The 16,684-nt window shown below is 41.7% G+C and overlaps 1 protein-coding gene across 4 annotated transcripts; it reads left to right on the plus strand.

Moving 5' to 3' along the window:
• Positions 1–3,096: 3,096 nt before the first annotated feature.
• Positions 3,097–11,599, plus strand: prdm2a (PR domain containing 2, with ZNF domain a). 4 transcript variants are annotated; one of them, XM_069689084.1, is made up of 3 exons: positions 3,097–3,174; positions 5,236–9,460; positions 9,582–11,599. In XM_069689084.1, exon 2 carries the CDS (start codon positions 5,304–5,306, stop codon positions 9,426–9,428), a length of 4,125 nt encoding a protein of 1,374 aa, XP_069545185.1. In that variant the 5' UTR covers positions 3,097–3,174; positions 5,236–5,303; the 3' UTR covers positions 9,429–9,460; positions 9,582–11,599. The 4 variants fall into 4 exon arrangements, with proteins under 4 accessions (XP_069545185.1, XP_069545183.1, XP_069545187.1 ...); XM_069689082.1 differs by having other exon boundaries at positions 3,103–3,347; XM_069689086.1 differs by lacking the exon at positions 3,097–3,174 and adding an exon at positions 3,503–3,595.
• The last annotated feature ends 5,085 nt before the right edge of the window (positions 11,600–16,684 follow it).

Raw genomic sequence — 16,684 nt, forward strand, 5'->3', positions numbered from 1 at the left:
ATCATGTGTTTTTGTACTGTACATTTTGTACTTGTGCTCCGAGGTGTCCACATTTACATACTTCTCCCTGCACATCTGGCATCCCACACCATGAAGCAATAAAATTTTGTCCAAGTGGCATGACATGTTGTGTGATCACAGGCGAGTCTTTGTGTGCGCTGTGTGGCACACATGTTCTATAAGAGGGCCTTGTTGTTTCATACCAAAGTCTTGCGCAGTGATCTGTCTGATACACAGAGACATTGTGGACCACCTCTCCCTCTTTTCTCTCTTTGTCTCTCTTGTCTTATATGTTCATGTGGATGGTGAATGTTTCATTGTGCACAGAGACATTGGCACGAACAGGCGCCCATTGCCACAGGGTCTGGGTCACACTTTGTTTCGGTTTACTTTCATAGTCACTCAGCTTCCTGTTTGCTTTTAATGTTATCTTCAAAGATATTAATAACTGTCAAATCTTTTGGCATCACAAAACTAAATGCTAAAAGCTTTTTCTTATTGTTCATATTTGATTTGTTTATTGTACTTTTATCTCTAATGTAGTGGCTCCAAGAGCTAAACAGTTAACTTCATCAGATGCGAATTAGAGTGTACACATTCATACCTGCAGGACTAGATGTCCACATGCAACCACTCACATACATGTGAAAACATCATAACGTAGGTATGCAGAAGTGCTGTTTCCTGTTACAGCTGACAGCAATGCAAAAATGATCAAAATAAACCAATAAATAATTAAAAAAGTGGCCAAGTACATTTTAAAGACCTCACCTATGTAGGTAGCCTACACGTTAAGTCCTCAAATGTCACCCACCATTGTGACTGCCTCTCTCACAAAGCTTAAGAATTGTGTTTCCACGTTCATGTCAACATACGGTATCGTATAGTAAACATGTTGAGCTTTAACTTGGCAGTGAAACAAGTTGTCAGTTTGATCACAGGCAGATGATGTTTCTCACCTGATTAACTTCTCAGAAATCACTTGACATATGCTACAGTTGTAGCTTTACAGACACATTATCCATGTGTACTTCAGGTCAGCATGCAGAGTTAGGAGCCTTTAAGCTTTTGCAAAGGGCCACTGCTAAAATGTGTTATCTGTAAAGCCACATTTGAATCTCTAATCATGAAAAACATGATGCACAGTTTGCTGTTTGATAGTGATATTTTCTGCAAGTGCTCAAATACTTTCAGTTCTAGTGAAACTCATTCCTACAACTTTGACTGCTTAACCATGTGTCTCACACGGCTTCCAGGCGGTCAGCACCTGCTTATACGATGATTTGACGTATGTGTCTGACGAGCAGCCCCAATAGCGAAGGCCTCATTATAATTTCACAGCTGCAATCGCCATCAGCTGTGAAAGACATGCTGGAGCACTCGGCATGTCCACAGTGACTTATACCGTGACAAGCTGTATATAAATAAACACAATCGGAGCCAACTTGCCACCGAATTAAGAATCCAATGGCAAACAGAGATGGTTCCTCCAGTTCAACACTGTAGCAGCAACTTCACTGCAAAGTTTGGGAGGTTGAACTTAAATACAGAGAAGGAGAAAAGTCTGAATACAGAGAGAGGCCTGTTATTTATGATCTTTCATTACGGCTCGCAGAGGTCTGGCATGTAGTTTGATAGTGAAACACCACTCGGCCCACATACACCATTACAACAAGATACCAACCATGCATGTGCCATAAGAACACCACCCATGTGCTGCACAATGTCCCAGATGCATTTGTGGGGTCCGTTGGACTCCTACAGATTCTCTCAAAGACTTTCTCTCATGAGGTGGAAATAATGCCATGTGAGACCAGATGGTTGCTTTCTGCCAGTGTAGGTGTGAGCTTTATGTGAGCCAGTGCCTTGTGATTCAATTGACAATTGTTGAGGGAAACAGAGAAGTGGTCTGGGGAGGAGAACGCACACATACAAGAACACATCATTAATCTTCAACTTGTCAGCACAATGTGACTTCTGTTTTCTCAACAGCTGTTCAACAGAGATGACAATGGAAATTAAAAAGATTGAAATATGGCCTAAATATCTAACTGCATCATCCAAATTAAATACTGAGCATTTACCAATATATTAACAAAATATTTTTGCAAGTAAAAAGTGTATGTGTATATCTATCGATAAAAATAAAATGATATTGTTTTTTTGTCTAACTTTCTTGCAGATAAGCTTATATTAATTATTCATCTTGTTAGTGTTATGTTTGTAACTGTAACTGTTAGTTTGACTTGAGAGGCGCTCTGAAGTCATAGCACACTTCTTTCTATTGAGACTTTATTATATTGCGCCATCTACAGGTCAAACTAATACACTGCAATGATTAAGTTTGTTTAGACAGAAATAGCTTTGGTTATGTTCAACCTTTTCTTTAGATACACTTTAGGTAGGCTATTTTTCCTTAACCAATTAACTGTTTAAGGCTTGTTGGTATGCCCGTTGATTTAACTCATGTATATGGCACGTGGAATGAATTATTTCTTTATTTATCTTACAGTTATTGCGCAAAGGATGTTGCAGAAGAGCTGAAAGTAATGCTTAAGGGGATGTTATGGAGATTTTGTTTGTCATTCATGCAACTGCTTTATCATGATGAATAAGATAACGATGCTTTACAGTCTGTTACTGCAGTGGCAATATTGAATATTTTATTATTCTTTGAAGTTTTTTATTATAGTGAACGCCAAACTAAAAGTGTTATCATGTAACTGTATAACCTGATTTAAAAAAAAAATTGTTTTATTTACAATTGATTACAACATTAATGTCTAAAACAGCTGAACAGCTGGGGACAGCTAAGAAATGTGTAATATGAAAACAAATATTTGTAATATATCTAAAAAGCCTTTAGAATTAGATTCATGGGCTTACGTTTTAGTGAAACATGTTGTTCATGCGGGCCATTAAGCGCTTATGTTTGAAGTGACAACTGCCTTTTGGTGTTTTGTTTGTTGTTTTTGTTTTTTTTCCTTCTTCTTCTGAGATTTTAAACAAACCTGCTCCTGATTGGTTCAATGTTGACATCCACTTTTTCTGACCAATCAGAACGCCAGAAGCTCGGTCGGTACATTAAGTCAGAAAAAAAAAACACAGCTGTCCACAAGCTGCACGAGAGGAACACTTCAAACCGTTCTACGGCCGTTGGGCTGCAAACACGAAGTATGTACGGAAACGGTAACGGCTCCTCTAACGGTCACGGTCAGGGTGACGTCACTGTCGCGTCGAACGTTCGATCTTAAACGTAAGCCAGGGGCTCGCGAGCTAGCATTGCGGCTAGCAGCAGATTGTTACTACTTTTAATGGCCGATAACAGCTGATTTCCTTCACTTTTGGTAAGTGGAGCCTTGTCGACGGTCCTTCGCGGCTGTACGTGTGTCATTTCGGGGGTTTTTTTTTGGGGGGGGAGGGGGGTTGAGGGAGGGGAGGGGAGGGGGGGAGGCGGAGGCAGCCGGTTTGACCTCTCAAAGTGGACGAGCTTAGCAGCACCGTGTAGCAAAAAAAAAAAAAGAGTAAATGTGACGACGTGTTGTGTGACCAGCGAGCAATGGTGCGAGAGGACGGGGGCGCGTCATCACACCAGGTGAAGCGAGATGGTGGTGAACCGACGCCGGTCCGACTTACAACGTTCATGAGACATATACAAGAATATCTTCTCGCAAATGTTCTTGTTTGAGTGTGAGATAAGCCTGTTGCAGCACTGTATGGAGGGACCTGGGTGTTTGGGCCTTCGGATGGTGCTGGAGGAAAGTGTCGGTTCTGCTCATCGTGACTGGATCAGTTTTATTTGTGCAACAGGATTGTTGTTGTTGTTTTTTTTTAAATGACGGGAAAGATAACGTGTTTAAAACTCAGGCTCTAAAAGTCTTTGTTTACATTTCGCCTCTTGTCTGCGAGCGCCTGTAAACTGCGCTGGTCATGTAATAATTATGCAGGATTAATTTTAAAAACTGAATAACGAGGTAAGTGAAAACTTAATTGAAATAACAGCTGAGCATATTTTTTGGCGTGATTGATTGCGCATGCAGTCGTGTGAAGGAAGCTGCTGTAGGTTTCACCACGTTAAAATCAGTCACACGGTCGGACCTGCCATTTTGTCCAACCGTGCAGCAGCTCATTGTAAAACTGCATCACTTTATGCACGACTTTATTTGTTTATACGTTACTAATAACAACTGAGAGATAGCTGCGATTAAATAAATAAAAAAAAATAAAAGAGATGATGAAGTATCTGTGGCCATCACCGGGTGTGAATGTTCAGGTAATCATGGAGACAGATTAGCTGTATTTTTGGCCCTGTGCTCCCTGCAACTAGTCCATTAAAAAGAAAACACTTCTTGTGTATAACATTTAGATTTAACAGTGCTGCAAAATTTGCGGGCGTGTTATTTTGTGTTTGACGCTTCATTGTGTAACCTTGATACCCCGAGGGACATTATGCATAAGTTAACAAGACTGGACTTATTCAAGACATATTCAGCTGCCACATGACCAAAGAGGTTAAGTGCACTGCTCAGCTACTCCCACACCAAAGCTGTTCACTCGGATCCGTTTTGTGCTTCTTATCATTTAGTAAAGTGTCATCTTATATCACTGAACTGGTTTCCGCGGTTCATTTCTGTATCCTTTTGTCTTCCAACACAAAGTAAAGCCTGTGTGTTTATCTGCCAAACAAAACATCTCCTCGGTTCTGACCAGTAAAATGTTCAGATGTCGCGATACACTTTCCTCATATTAGTTTAATTTAGTGTCTTGTTTTCTATGCTGAGGATTTGGAGGGTTTTCGTGATTGAATTTATGTACGTGTTGAATTTATTTACATGATGTAGTCCGTCGTATTATTGATTAGGAATGACCTATATAACATTGTGATACGATATGCAGGATTTAGGCAATACCATAAACACCTGTACGACACTATTCGAGCATAATTGCAATACAACGCTGCGAACTAGTTGTTTGTTAGTAATAATATTTTTGTTAAGCGTTAGATCAGTTGGTGGCAATTTGTTGTCTGTCATTAAGATAAAATATAGCAATTACTAACTGACTGATAAAGCAGACAACTCCAACTGCAGGTAAATATTGTTGATGTATTGGTCTGTAACGTGTGAATATTTATACTGAACATATAAATAAATTTGCAGCAGCTCTTAAATGTTACTTCTCTTATATTATGTGTCAGTTTGCTAAGTGCTAATATTTTCGTCATCTTCTCTATAGGTGTGACAACTATCAAAATCCTGTGTGACAGTCTTCCTTCAGAGAACTGGATATAAACCCCTCAGAAGATGGAGGACTCTCCTCACTTGTACATCTCTGAAATAGGAGACAATGAGGACATAGAGGAGGAGGAAGATGAGGTCATTTATGAAGAGGAACCTAACGTGGAACCGGGCATGAATAAATATCTCAACCAGGATTTTGAGAGAGACATGGACTCTTTTCTCTGCCAGCAATGTGAGAGACAATTTTCAAGCGAACAAGGCTTGGAACTACACATGCACACCCACGCTTCGGCAAATGATGAAGGGCATACACGCAAAAGGGAAAGTAACAACATGTCTTCTGGTTTGAATTCAAGTCAGCTGCCGCATGACAAGATGAAGCCTCTGGATTCAGGAGGCTCAGTCATTCAGCTTCATACTTCCTCCCCCACCAGCCCCGATACTTCCATTTTGTCAGCTGGAGAGCACACAGCTCAGCCACACAAGCCAGGAGTATTAGAGGGCCATCATGCTTGCAAGTACTGTGATAAGATATTCACAACACATACCAACAAGCGACGCCACGAGCGCAGGGTTCATGAAAACCACCTGCAACTCCGACATGTGGACAAAACCCTGCTGCCCCAAGAGGACTCTCTTCAGACAATAGTCAGTGAAACGTCTCAACAGCAAACACAACTTGATGACAGTACAGCACCTGCAGCTGTTCTGGAGAGTGAAGGAGAACATGCAGAACAATACATGCTCGATGTCTCCAGCAATATTTCAGAGAATCTCAGCTTTTACATTGATGGTAAGATCGTGTCAACAAGTACAGTCAGTAACTGTGAAGCAGCTGAGGTTCATTCTGGGTCTTCGACTTTAGTTGGACTGGATGCCCTGATTCTAGACCCCGCCCAGATCAGCCAGGTTTTAAATACAGATTCTGTTATAGGCAAGGAGATACTTGGGCAACCTCCTGCCAAGAGGAGAACTGCAACACCACCTCTCTTACCACAAATTAAAACTGAACTGGAGTCTGAGGTAGTTGTGTCTTCATCCTCATCTTCACTCGTATCTTCTTTAATAGAAAATCTACTTCCTCAGAATACAGAGTCTACAGTCGTGCAGAAGGAGAGAACTGTGTTTCTGTCTCCAAAGCTGAAGCAGCTCCTGGAGAAGCAGGATGGCCTTAAACCTACACTCGCTCTTATCACGGACAGCCAGAAGCCATGCTCACCTGTCTCTCTGTCTGTCCTGCCGTCTGGAACAGGAAGGTTTAAAAGAAGGACTGGCTCTCCAACAAGCTCTCCACAACAAACTCCAACATCCAATGAAGAAATATCAATGCCAGATGCAGGAGATTTTGATGCTGTAAATACAGGGCAGATGGAGACTCAGCATAGTTCACCTGTGCACCAAACAGTCAGTGAGAACGATGACACAACACCATCTGTAGCGGAGCCAGCAGGGAAACCTGTTATGACAGAGAGCTGGCCTCCCGTGACCGGCGGTAATTCCTGTAACCAGCAGCCTCTGGATCTTTCTAACGCGGTCAAAAGAAATGAAGATTTAGCTTTATCTGATGCTGCACTGGATTTGAGTTTTCAAAAAAAGATCCCAGGAGAATTTAATATGTGTATGGTGGAAAATGCCTTAATGAAAATTGGAGAACAAAACATACATCTAGGGAATCCCGAGACTCCGTTAGTCACAGACTTTACGATAGTCACAGGTTCAGAAATTGTGACCCCTGTGGAGCCTGTTGCAGAAGGGCTTGTTTATGGACTTACCCTCCCTCCCAGTTCTCTCACTCCTTCACCTGTCTCTCTTACTCCTCTTGCCCTTCAGCCAGCTTCACCGTGCACCATAGCATTTGGTTCGCCAGCCTCACACACCGTGCTCCCTACTGCTCCTTCATTAATCACAGTTTTGGCACCACCTCCACCTATTTCCAACCCTCCAAGCCAACCAATCCAGGTTTTAGCCTCGAATATATCACCCGAGCCCTTGGTAATCTGCACAGAAAATGCATTAAATTCTTCAGAGTGTGATTTAGCTGCTGCATTTGCAGCTACAAATTCTGCAAACCTTGTCACTCTTTCCCAACCCCTCGACCCAGCTCTAAATCTACCGAACCACTTGTTTCTCACTGATCAGATTGCTCTCAATCCCCCTATAGTTGAATCCGCTCCTGTGTCAGAAGTGCCATTCACACCCACTGTAACTTTAAATGATTCTCTACTCAGCTCTTACAACATTGCTAGTAACACAGTGTTAATAGAGTGTACAATAGCTCTTGAAGCTCCGGGGAGTGTAGTCCCAGCTGCAATTACCTTACAAGAACATGCTGCTGAGTCTCCAGCACCTGCACAGATGGTTGTTAATCACATAGAACAGCAACAGATTGTATCAGTGCCCAACCTTCAAACTGCAGACCCCGCTATTCTCGTGTCCTCCATCGCTGAATCGGTAACTCTGTCTACTCCCACCGCGGTTATATCAGATGGTCCCACTGTGGGTGAGTCAAGTCCTGACCCAGAGCCTGTTGGTACAGAGGCAACAACCATAAAAGATGAAGCTGATATTTCTGTTTCCATGCCTGAACTCTCATCTGAAACCTGTCCCCCCGCTGAGAAAACTGAAGGGGAGGAACACTCAAATAACCCAGAAACTGATGGAAAACAGCAGACATTCACCAAGAATTTCATCTGCAACGTGTGTGACAAGCTTTATCATTCAATGAAAGAACTCGGCCAACACGTATGCGACCATGCTGATGAATGGCCCTACAAATGTGAGTTCTGCGTGCTGCTCTTCGGCAAACCCTCTGCTTTGCTCGACCACCGATCAAGCCTCCACGGTGTGGGAAAGACTTACGTTTGCAGTGCATGTACAAAAGAATTTGTCTACCTTTGCAATCTGAAACAGCATCAGGAAGAATTGCATCCCGGCCAACAGTGTACATACACAGAAGAAGAAAAGGGCAAACTAAGACCTCAAAACTACAACAACCCAACTAAAGTCAGCACGGATCCTCCAGCTCCTGAAGTGGCAGAGAAACCCAAGAAGGTGGTGAAAAAGGAGGACGGTGAAGTAGACGTGGCAGCCGAAGAACTGTTTACAACCATTAAAATCATGGCTTTAGATGGAGGCAAAATCAAAGGGCCTGATGTACGTCTTGGCATCAACCAACACTATCCCAGCTTCAAGCCCCCTCCTTTTCCTTACCATAACAGATCTCCTGCAGGTTCCTTGGCTTCAGCCACAAACTTCACCACCCACAACATCCCACAAACCTTTACCACAGCTATCCGGTGCACCAAGTGTGGAAAAAGCTTTGATAACATGCCAGAGCTACACAAGCACATCTTGGCTTGTGCCACTGCCAGCGATAAAAGGCGATACACACCCAGAAAGAATCCTATCCCTCTACGGCACTTTGCAAAAACTCAAAATGGAGTGCTGTCTACAACTAATTCTACTAATGGACTCAATACTTCGAACAGAGTCAGTCAGTCAAACAGGTCCAAACCTAGTCAAGACCCACCGGTAAAGTTCAAAGTACTGGGCAAAAGGAAGAAAAAGTTGGTCCAGAGGGTGCTGCCACAGAGGAACAAGTCAGGCCCTTCATCAAATAAAGTGGCACCTGCACAGGTGGATGAGCAGCAAGAACTATTTGTCTGTCCACACTGCAGAAGGGAGTTCACAATGCGTCGCAGTAGAACCAAGCACATGGCTGTCTGCCCCAAGAAACCTAAGGAAATAAAGAAAAGGAAAGAAGGAGGAATCTCTGTGACAAAGGAAAATGACAGACACTTGCATAAACGGGTTTCTCATGCTGAAGAGAAACGACAGTCCTCACCGCAGCATAAAACAAGACTGCAGACGTCCAGCTCCGCAAAGCGACCCGCCATCCTACCAGTGCAAACTGTCTTTTCAAACAAAAGAAGTAAAATCATTATTAAAGAGAGAGCACAGCCAAAACAAGCGCCCACTTTGAATGAACTTCCCATTGTTCGTACTTTCAACCCGTCGATGCGGCAATACAGCAGAGTGCAGCACAGCGTCAAAGGAGTCCCCATTAAAATCACTATAGTGAAACCTCAGCAGACTGCACCACAGAAGGACGAGTTGCCTCCCGCCCAGAGCCGAGAGGAGGCAACGAAAACCGTTACCAGCAGCTCGAAGCAGAGCGCTACAGCTTGACGACTACTCGGCAGCCCATCAGGGATCAGCAGGTATGTATAAAAAGACACATGCGAATAAATAAAGCATCTTAAATGACAATCATAAATACAGATGATATAAAGCAATGCCACATCCGTGTCTTTCTTAACCTATGTTAAATGTGATTTCCAGGACTCTGCTGCATGGACCTCCTTCGACTCTTAAAGGGAGAAAACTGGTCATCACACTGTAAACCCAGCAGACTTGTAGGCTGCATTACACTGTATAATAAATGACTGAATTCAGGACAGACGAAACAGTCAACGAAGGATACTGCAGTGAGTGGATGTTTATAACTGAGTGTTAACCTGGAGTTTTGTAGAATTCTCCTTAATTTCGTAAACTCTGTCGGTGACTTGGATTTGAACTTGAAGTTAATCTGAATGCTATGTGTCACACATTGGGCAGGAAATGGGAGGACATGAGATGGAAGGCTGCTGCTCTCATTTCCTACTTGGTTGGTTATTCGGAGAGGCTGGCAGGTGGCAATCATGTTCAGCATGCATTTGCACTTTTTCTTATCTGTTGTCTGTGGCCTTTTGGTTTAAAGTTTTACTGCATGCTGTCTGTGAGTTTGTACTACTGCTTCATTTATTTAGGATTGATTATGTTGATGCAGCTAGGCCTTAAACACTGAATCAGATGATCTTTTGCTCTGGTGATCAGTGTGGTCACTGATGACAAGTACATGGAAGTCATATTTCAAAAATAAGAAAATATGAATGTGGATGATTGTTTCTGAACTGAAGATTACATAAGAATAAAGTAACACTTTATTGTGCAGTGTCAAAATTCTTGTTAAGGATATCAGCGATGTTAATTCATGTTAAGGAAGGCAGTTTTCCATCATTAATGTGAATGTAACATTTAGTAGATTTAATGCTGCGGCCTTCTTAGATCAAAATTGTGAATTATCTGTTTGACCCAGCTGCTACTGTGCATATCTGTGTGAACATCTTCAGAATAATTCACTTAATGTGGCATCAAATGTATATGATATGACAAATGTGGCATAAAAGTGGTGAAAAAAAACAGTCTTCAGTGTTTCCCAGATGAAGAATTTATTTTGGTGGTTTCAGCCGAATAGAATCACCCCACTTTTTCTTTTTGCACATTTGGCCCTTCAAAAGTTACTTCATGCATCCATATGAAAATGATCTCAAAGAAATGACTTCCCTATAACCTTTGGCGTGAGAATGCATTGCTCTTTTGACAGCTGAATCACACAGGCTCAATTTTGGGGCTTTCAAATCACCACAAATATATTCTCAATGTTTTGAAAACTGTGCATTTGGTATTTGCACTGCAATCCCAATCAGAAGTACTATGTTAATATCCTGTACAGTTCAGATGCTTGAGTGCTGCTTTCACAACAATAAGTTCATGTCTAAAGAGCATTGACGGAGCCGGCTCCAGTGCTTGGCTTTACTGCATTTCTTCTGAAATCCTGACATATTTTCGGTAGTCCAGTTCGCTTTTTGGCTTTTATTTTGCACCTCTTCTACAAGTGCTCGTCAAAAATATTGTTTTGCGGTGTTTTCCCAACTCAATGATTAGAAGTACATTCTGTTAAGGCCTTTTTAATCTGTAACATACAAGCACTTCATCATTACTTATAATCTGTGTAACAGTTGTCAACAGTTTAATGTGTGAAGTTTGTGTAATGAATTCCAACATGTATAAATCACAAAATGGAAATGTGATCAGTTATGGGGTAATTTTCTCTGAAACCTGTAGTTGCATATGAAAATGTGGCAAGAAGTCACTTACCTCCAGCAGGGAGTCTAACGCATTATATCTGATTAAAATGTTGCTACTAGTTTAAAGATCCAGTGCTATACAGGGTAGTTATTGCATTATGATTGAGAGAGAGAGATGGTACTTCTACATTGTTTGCCTTTTTAACCCTTGCTGGTAATATTCCTTTCATTCATTCAGACTGCAACATGTTGGATGTACAGGATGGTTTGGGAGACTGTTCTTGAACTGTGAAAAGTGCTTGTAGCATTTTGAAGTGTAAATTGAGTCATGTATATTTATTAATAATTTAAAAATCATGTTATCAGTCTTTGAACAATTCCTCTGTATGATTTGCACTAAAGTTTTTTTTCAAGCGAGTGTTTAAAAATAAATGGAGAATGTAAAGGTTATACGTGACGTTTGTGTCAACCTTTCTTAAGCAAACAAATCAAGGTAATCACATGTTTGGATGTGTAGGGATTAACAAATTGATTTATCCTCAGTTCATGTTATTTAAAAGAATCTCAATCAAGTCCTACATGCAGCTATTGCACTGTGTGAATGCAAAGTACTAAAATGGCCAGTGGGTGGTGCACTTTCTTTACTTTTACCTCTGGAGTTGTGGCTCCATCAGAGAGATAGCAGAGTGTGGGGTGTAACAGCACTGCATCTCTTCTGCACTCCTACATGCTGTTTGAAAAAAAAAATGCATTCACAGTGACGTGTTTTTTATGCTGTTTTTAAAACCACCACCACCACTTCCCCGTTTGGAATCTGGATGCCAAAACGTCTCCGTGCAAGAATATCAAGAACCACCAGCCTGTGACCTGTTTTCTGGCAAACTGATGAAAAATTATGCGAAGAAGCTGTTTAACATGTTTCATGATGATTTAGTTTTTACAACAAGAGGCATACATCCAAATACAAATGACCAACAAATGAATAGAAAATGTAAAAATAATGAAGTTGATTCAAGTCTCAGATAATAATCTGTTTAAATGTGATAATTTTGTGACTTTCTTTCAAAAATCAGCAGAACATTTTTCCCCTTGATGTGTTTGGATTGCATTCCCTGACCTTTGCAACGCTGAAATGTCAGCTGTAATCCAGTTAACATTAAACAGGTTCCAGTTTGTACCTTTCATGTATTATTAACCATTGTTTTGTAATGACACTGGCTGAATTCAGACATTCAAGCGATGAGTGGCCAAAAAAGACAGCAGCACTTGAAACGGTAACATTTCCTCCAGAAGGTGTGTGCACTCACTTTAGCTGAACGACTGCTTCAGAACATTTTCTGGCAGCTCAAGCTTCTATTTAACTAATTCAGGCCAGCGCCATTGCAAAGAGCAACTGCAGCAGCATCTTTATAAATCAACAGCCCTGCGTGAACCTCAAGAGGACTGATCTACACAAGCTCAGTTTTGAGGGGAAAAAGTCTAATTAGTAAGATTAGCTGTGGGTGGAGGAGCTCAAAGAGTCGAACTGGTGCAAAGAGTAGCAAATACAGAGTACTCGGAGGCAGGGAAGCAGAGTTTAAGAGGTAAATAAAAAATGGGAAGAATCTGACACACGAGGACTGAACTCGGGGGTGTCTTGTCTGCAGGAGGAACATGCTGAGCTGCTGTGATGCTTATGGAAACTGCTCTCAGACCAAAGAGGGAGGAAAAGGTCCAATTAATCAAACCTCAGCTATGGTATATGTCTCCTATAGTATTTGTTAAAGGACAAGTCACAGTCCTCATTCAACCACAGATAGAACAATCATCATTCGAAAAGGTCAAACACTTTGCCTTTTTAAACCATTTTTTTTTTTTACACTTTGCTGTAAAACATGTGCACTGCATTTAAGTTTGGGAAAATAGCTTACAACAGTGAAAAATGTGCATGTGTACAAATGGTTTTAGTTTCCGTAGCAGCGCAGAGTGACCATGTGTTGGCAAAGATCAGCTAAGACTGAGAGCTCCTGTGAATCAGATTTTACAGCAGAGAGGATACTGTTTTTTTTGTTTTTTTTATCCAGATGGACTAAAGTCCCTTTAAAGATCAAGGAAATACCCTCAAAACAGAACAAAACTAAATTTAAGAAAATCTGACGCTCTGTGACTGTTTAGTCAGAATATATGATCGAGCACAGGTTAAAAATAAAACACTGCTAGAAGTGCCTGAGGCTAAAATACAATGATGTGTTTACCTATTATTTACCGCAAGTTAGAATCTGTTTTTATGGCTGAAACTGTCTTTCTGCATGCTGTTTTAATAATTACATCTAGCTATCATGTTCAGAACATGGCAATTAAGTTAATTGCCACCGATAAACAAACAAAAGAGGAAACATAAATTTATAAGATGCTAAAACTAAAATAATAATAAAGGATATTATTAGCTAACATCAGCACAAGATGTGGATGAACTTTAAGTCCACATGCTAACAAAAAGTGCAATGTTTTCAGGAACACAAATTATTATTTTTTTACCGAGCATAGCATAAGGACTGGAAATGGGGAAGCAGCTTGCCTTGGCTCTGGACTAACACCTCACAAGCTAACGTATTTGCATGTAATACCGAGCGTCACATTTGTTAAACCTGTGCATTAAACACACGCTGAAGCCAAATGTAGAGAAATGAAGTACTGGGCTGCACTCCAGAAAACAAGCTTTGGTTAACCCTGAGTTTGTGGAAACTCAGAGGTCTTGTTTGACGACTGCAAGATTAGCAGCATGTAGGGAGGTCAGCTGTTCGGCTGAGTATATGGTGAGTTAATAGCAGTGAAACCTTTCATAAAACACGGGACTGCTGTAGTTAGTGTGCTTAAGGTAGGTCCTGTAGGTGATATGTCATTTCCTTGTATCACTCCACCCACCAGAGGTCTCTCTCATCATGCCTGCTCTCCATCCTGCCATGCCTACCTCACCCGCTCGCCACTACTGGCTGCTGCCGCTCTCAGACTACTCAGCTTGAGAGCCTGCCTGGACTTTGCACTGTGCTTTTCCATGGTAAGTAAAGTCCTCTGTTTGCTTCACAGCCTGCCTCAGTGTCGTGTTTGTGTTTGTGTCCCCTGTGAAACCTTAGCAATGCTTCCAGCCCTTCCCAACACGTTATTCCATCTCTTAGCCTTTGGCCACACCACACAAATAAATTTCACAAGTTTGCTTTTGGTCTGACTGTGGCATGAATTACCAAAGCCCCCCCCCCCCCCCCCCCGAGAAACTAATCCCTATTTCAGGAACAGGAAATCTGGAGTTTCCCTTGTTGGGGTTAGTCAAGTCAGAGTCAGTGTTAGTTTTAGAGTTTGTTAACCTACTTTCTGGAACAGGCCCCTGGGTGGATTTCATGCCAGCAAACAAAGATATGTCTCCATTCAGTCTTTTAAATGGAGTGTAACTCTCCATTGTAAAACATTTCTCAGACAATCTGCATTGTTTATACCCGTGTTTACTCACGGGCAGTCTTCTTAGAATTGATGCATTGCAGCATATGCTGATGCCTAAAGGTGCAGTCCCATAATGTTTCCACTGCCCAGCTGGCAGCTCTAGCACTTTTCATAGTCAGGGTTCATTCTTATATTTCCCGGGAATGGGAGTTTGTTTGGCCGACAGAGACACTGCTGCTCTGTTTGGAAATGCAGAGTATTTTAGCATGTTTTATAATTCAGCACGTTGTCACACTACCAGACAACAAACTGTGCCAGCGCTGTCATACTGTTTATAGTTTGTTATTGCTTTGATCTCCAGTTATTTATTTCTCACGTAAAATCTGGCATCACGTCCTTTTTTGGGCTGCATGTGGGTACATGTTGTTGACTGAAAATGACCTGTGACTGCACCTTTACTATGGTGGTCGCACCATGACGGGTCAGTGTGAATCTGTTGAAAGTGAGTGTTCCAGCCTCACCTTCGAGCTTGTGTGTAAAAAAAAAACAGCGATCTAGTGGTAAAGGCATTTCTCCATAGATCTACAAGTGTAAAAACAAAGCACCTTTTTAGTTTTTTATGCTCATGTAAAATAAGACAGATCCCTACAGCCCATTTAAAATAAACACGGATGTTGAATAAAATTTAATCCAGACCCACTGAAAGGAAACAGCTCTTCCCATCTCTGCTGGCTTGTAACGGCACGCTCTCCCAATCCCATCATTAACACACAAAAAGTCTTCTCTGCCTAAATGTAATTGTTCATCAACATGCAGCGCAGTGGGCATGGATTTAATTGGAATTCTGGCAGTCATGCAGAATCTTTAATTTTCTACGGCCATATAAGAATACAAGGGAAGTATCTTTTTTTTTACGACTCTTCGGGGAACCAGTAGCTGTGCTGTACATCAGTCTGTGACACTGACATATTGCTGTAATGGCCCCATCCCCTGTTGCTACTGGCTGTAGCCGGCACTGTAATACAATGCAGATGCTCACCACTCAGTAGCAAAAGGTGAAGCAAGTGGGTTTGGCCTACTGTGTGTTGAGGTCTAAAAGCTTGTGCCCCCCCCCCCCCCTCGTGATACGTGATACGTATATTTTCACTGTTCAGGAGCTTTTAACACTTTTGTGACAATTGAACACAAGTGGTTTGGATTTTGGGGAGGTTTCTTTTTTTTTTTTCTCTGACATGTTCAAAGCTTCAGCAAATTGATTTGACTCCGGTTGAACACATAAGGTTGAGAGCACTGCTTTTGGAAGTGAGCTGAGGAAAACCAGAAGCTGTCAGATGCTGTATGTCTTTTTCAGATGTGTATTAGAAGGCATTAAACTCGCCTGCCGTCCTTTTAGTAAATAAAGACTGTCAATAACGCTCTCTGGGAGTAAGAGATCAGCCTTTGGGTGCTTCAAACAGCAGCGGCTGGCAGATGATTTGTGCCAGTGTACCTATAGCGACAAACCACAGCCTTGAGGTACAAATCTCCCAGAGCTCGCAAGCTCAGCAGTGACTTCAAACTGCGATGGTGCATTCGTATGCTCGACACAGCTTAAGATCTCATAGCCCACGGCCACGTCGAATTCTCATAGGAAGTTCTGATGAAAAGTGAGGACATATGATGGAAAACAAAAACATCCATCCTAGAAGTCTGAGGAGAAAACTTTTGATCTGCCTCTCATTAGTTTCATCATCCTGCCTTCTGACAGTTTCATGAAACAATATTAATACTGTGATACCAGTAATGCAGTGAGAGAGAAGACTAATTTTTCCCCTTACAGGTGGTTTGGAGATCAGACGTGTGTCTGGTCTGTCAGAAGCCAAAGTGACTGGTCGAGTTTGAACGATGCAGTGGGTCATGTGGATGTGACGATTACATTTGCATGTGAAGGTGAAAGTGACCGAAACAGTGACAGAAGCTCTGTGGAGGACCACAGTGTTTTTGTGAAAACAGATGAGACTGCTGTGTCACACCACTGCTTGTTCTGCCTAATATGACTGTGAATAAAAATTACTGGACCATCACATGTTTAATACACGTTTTTTCTTATGTATGGTTTTTCTCTACAATCAGAAACACTTT

Source organism: Brachyistius frenatus, unplaced genomic scaffold (genome assembly GCF_029030835.1).
Source record: "Brachyistius frenatus isolate BFR_SWC_R1_liver_20210118 unplaced genomic scaffold, ASM2903083v1 Contig_6, whole genome shotgun sequence".
In the NCBI taxonomy this organism is placed as follows: Eukaryota; Metazoa; Chordata; class Actinopteri; family Embiotocidae; genus Brachyistius; species Brachyistius frenatus.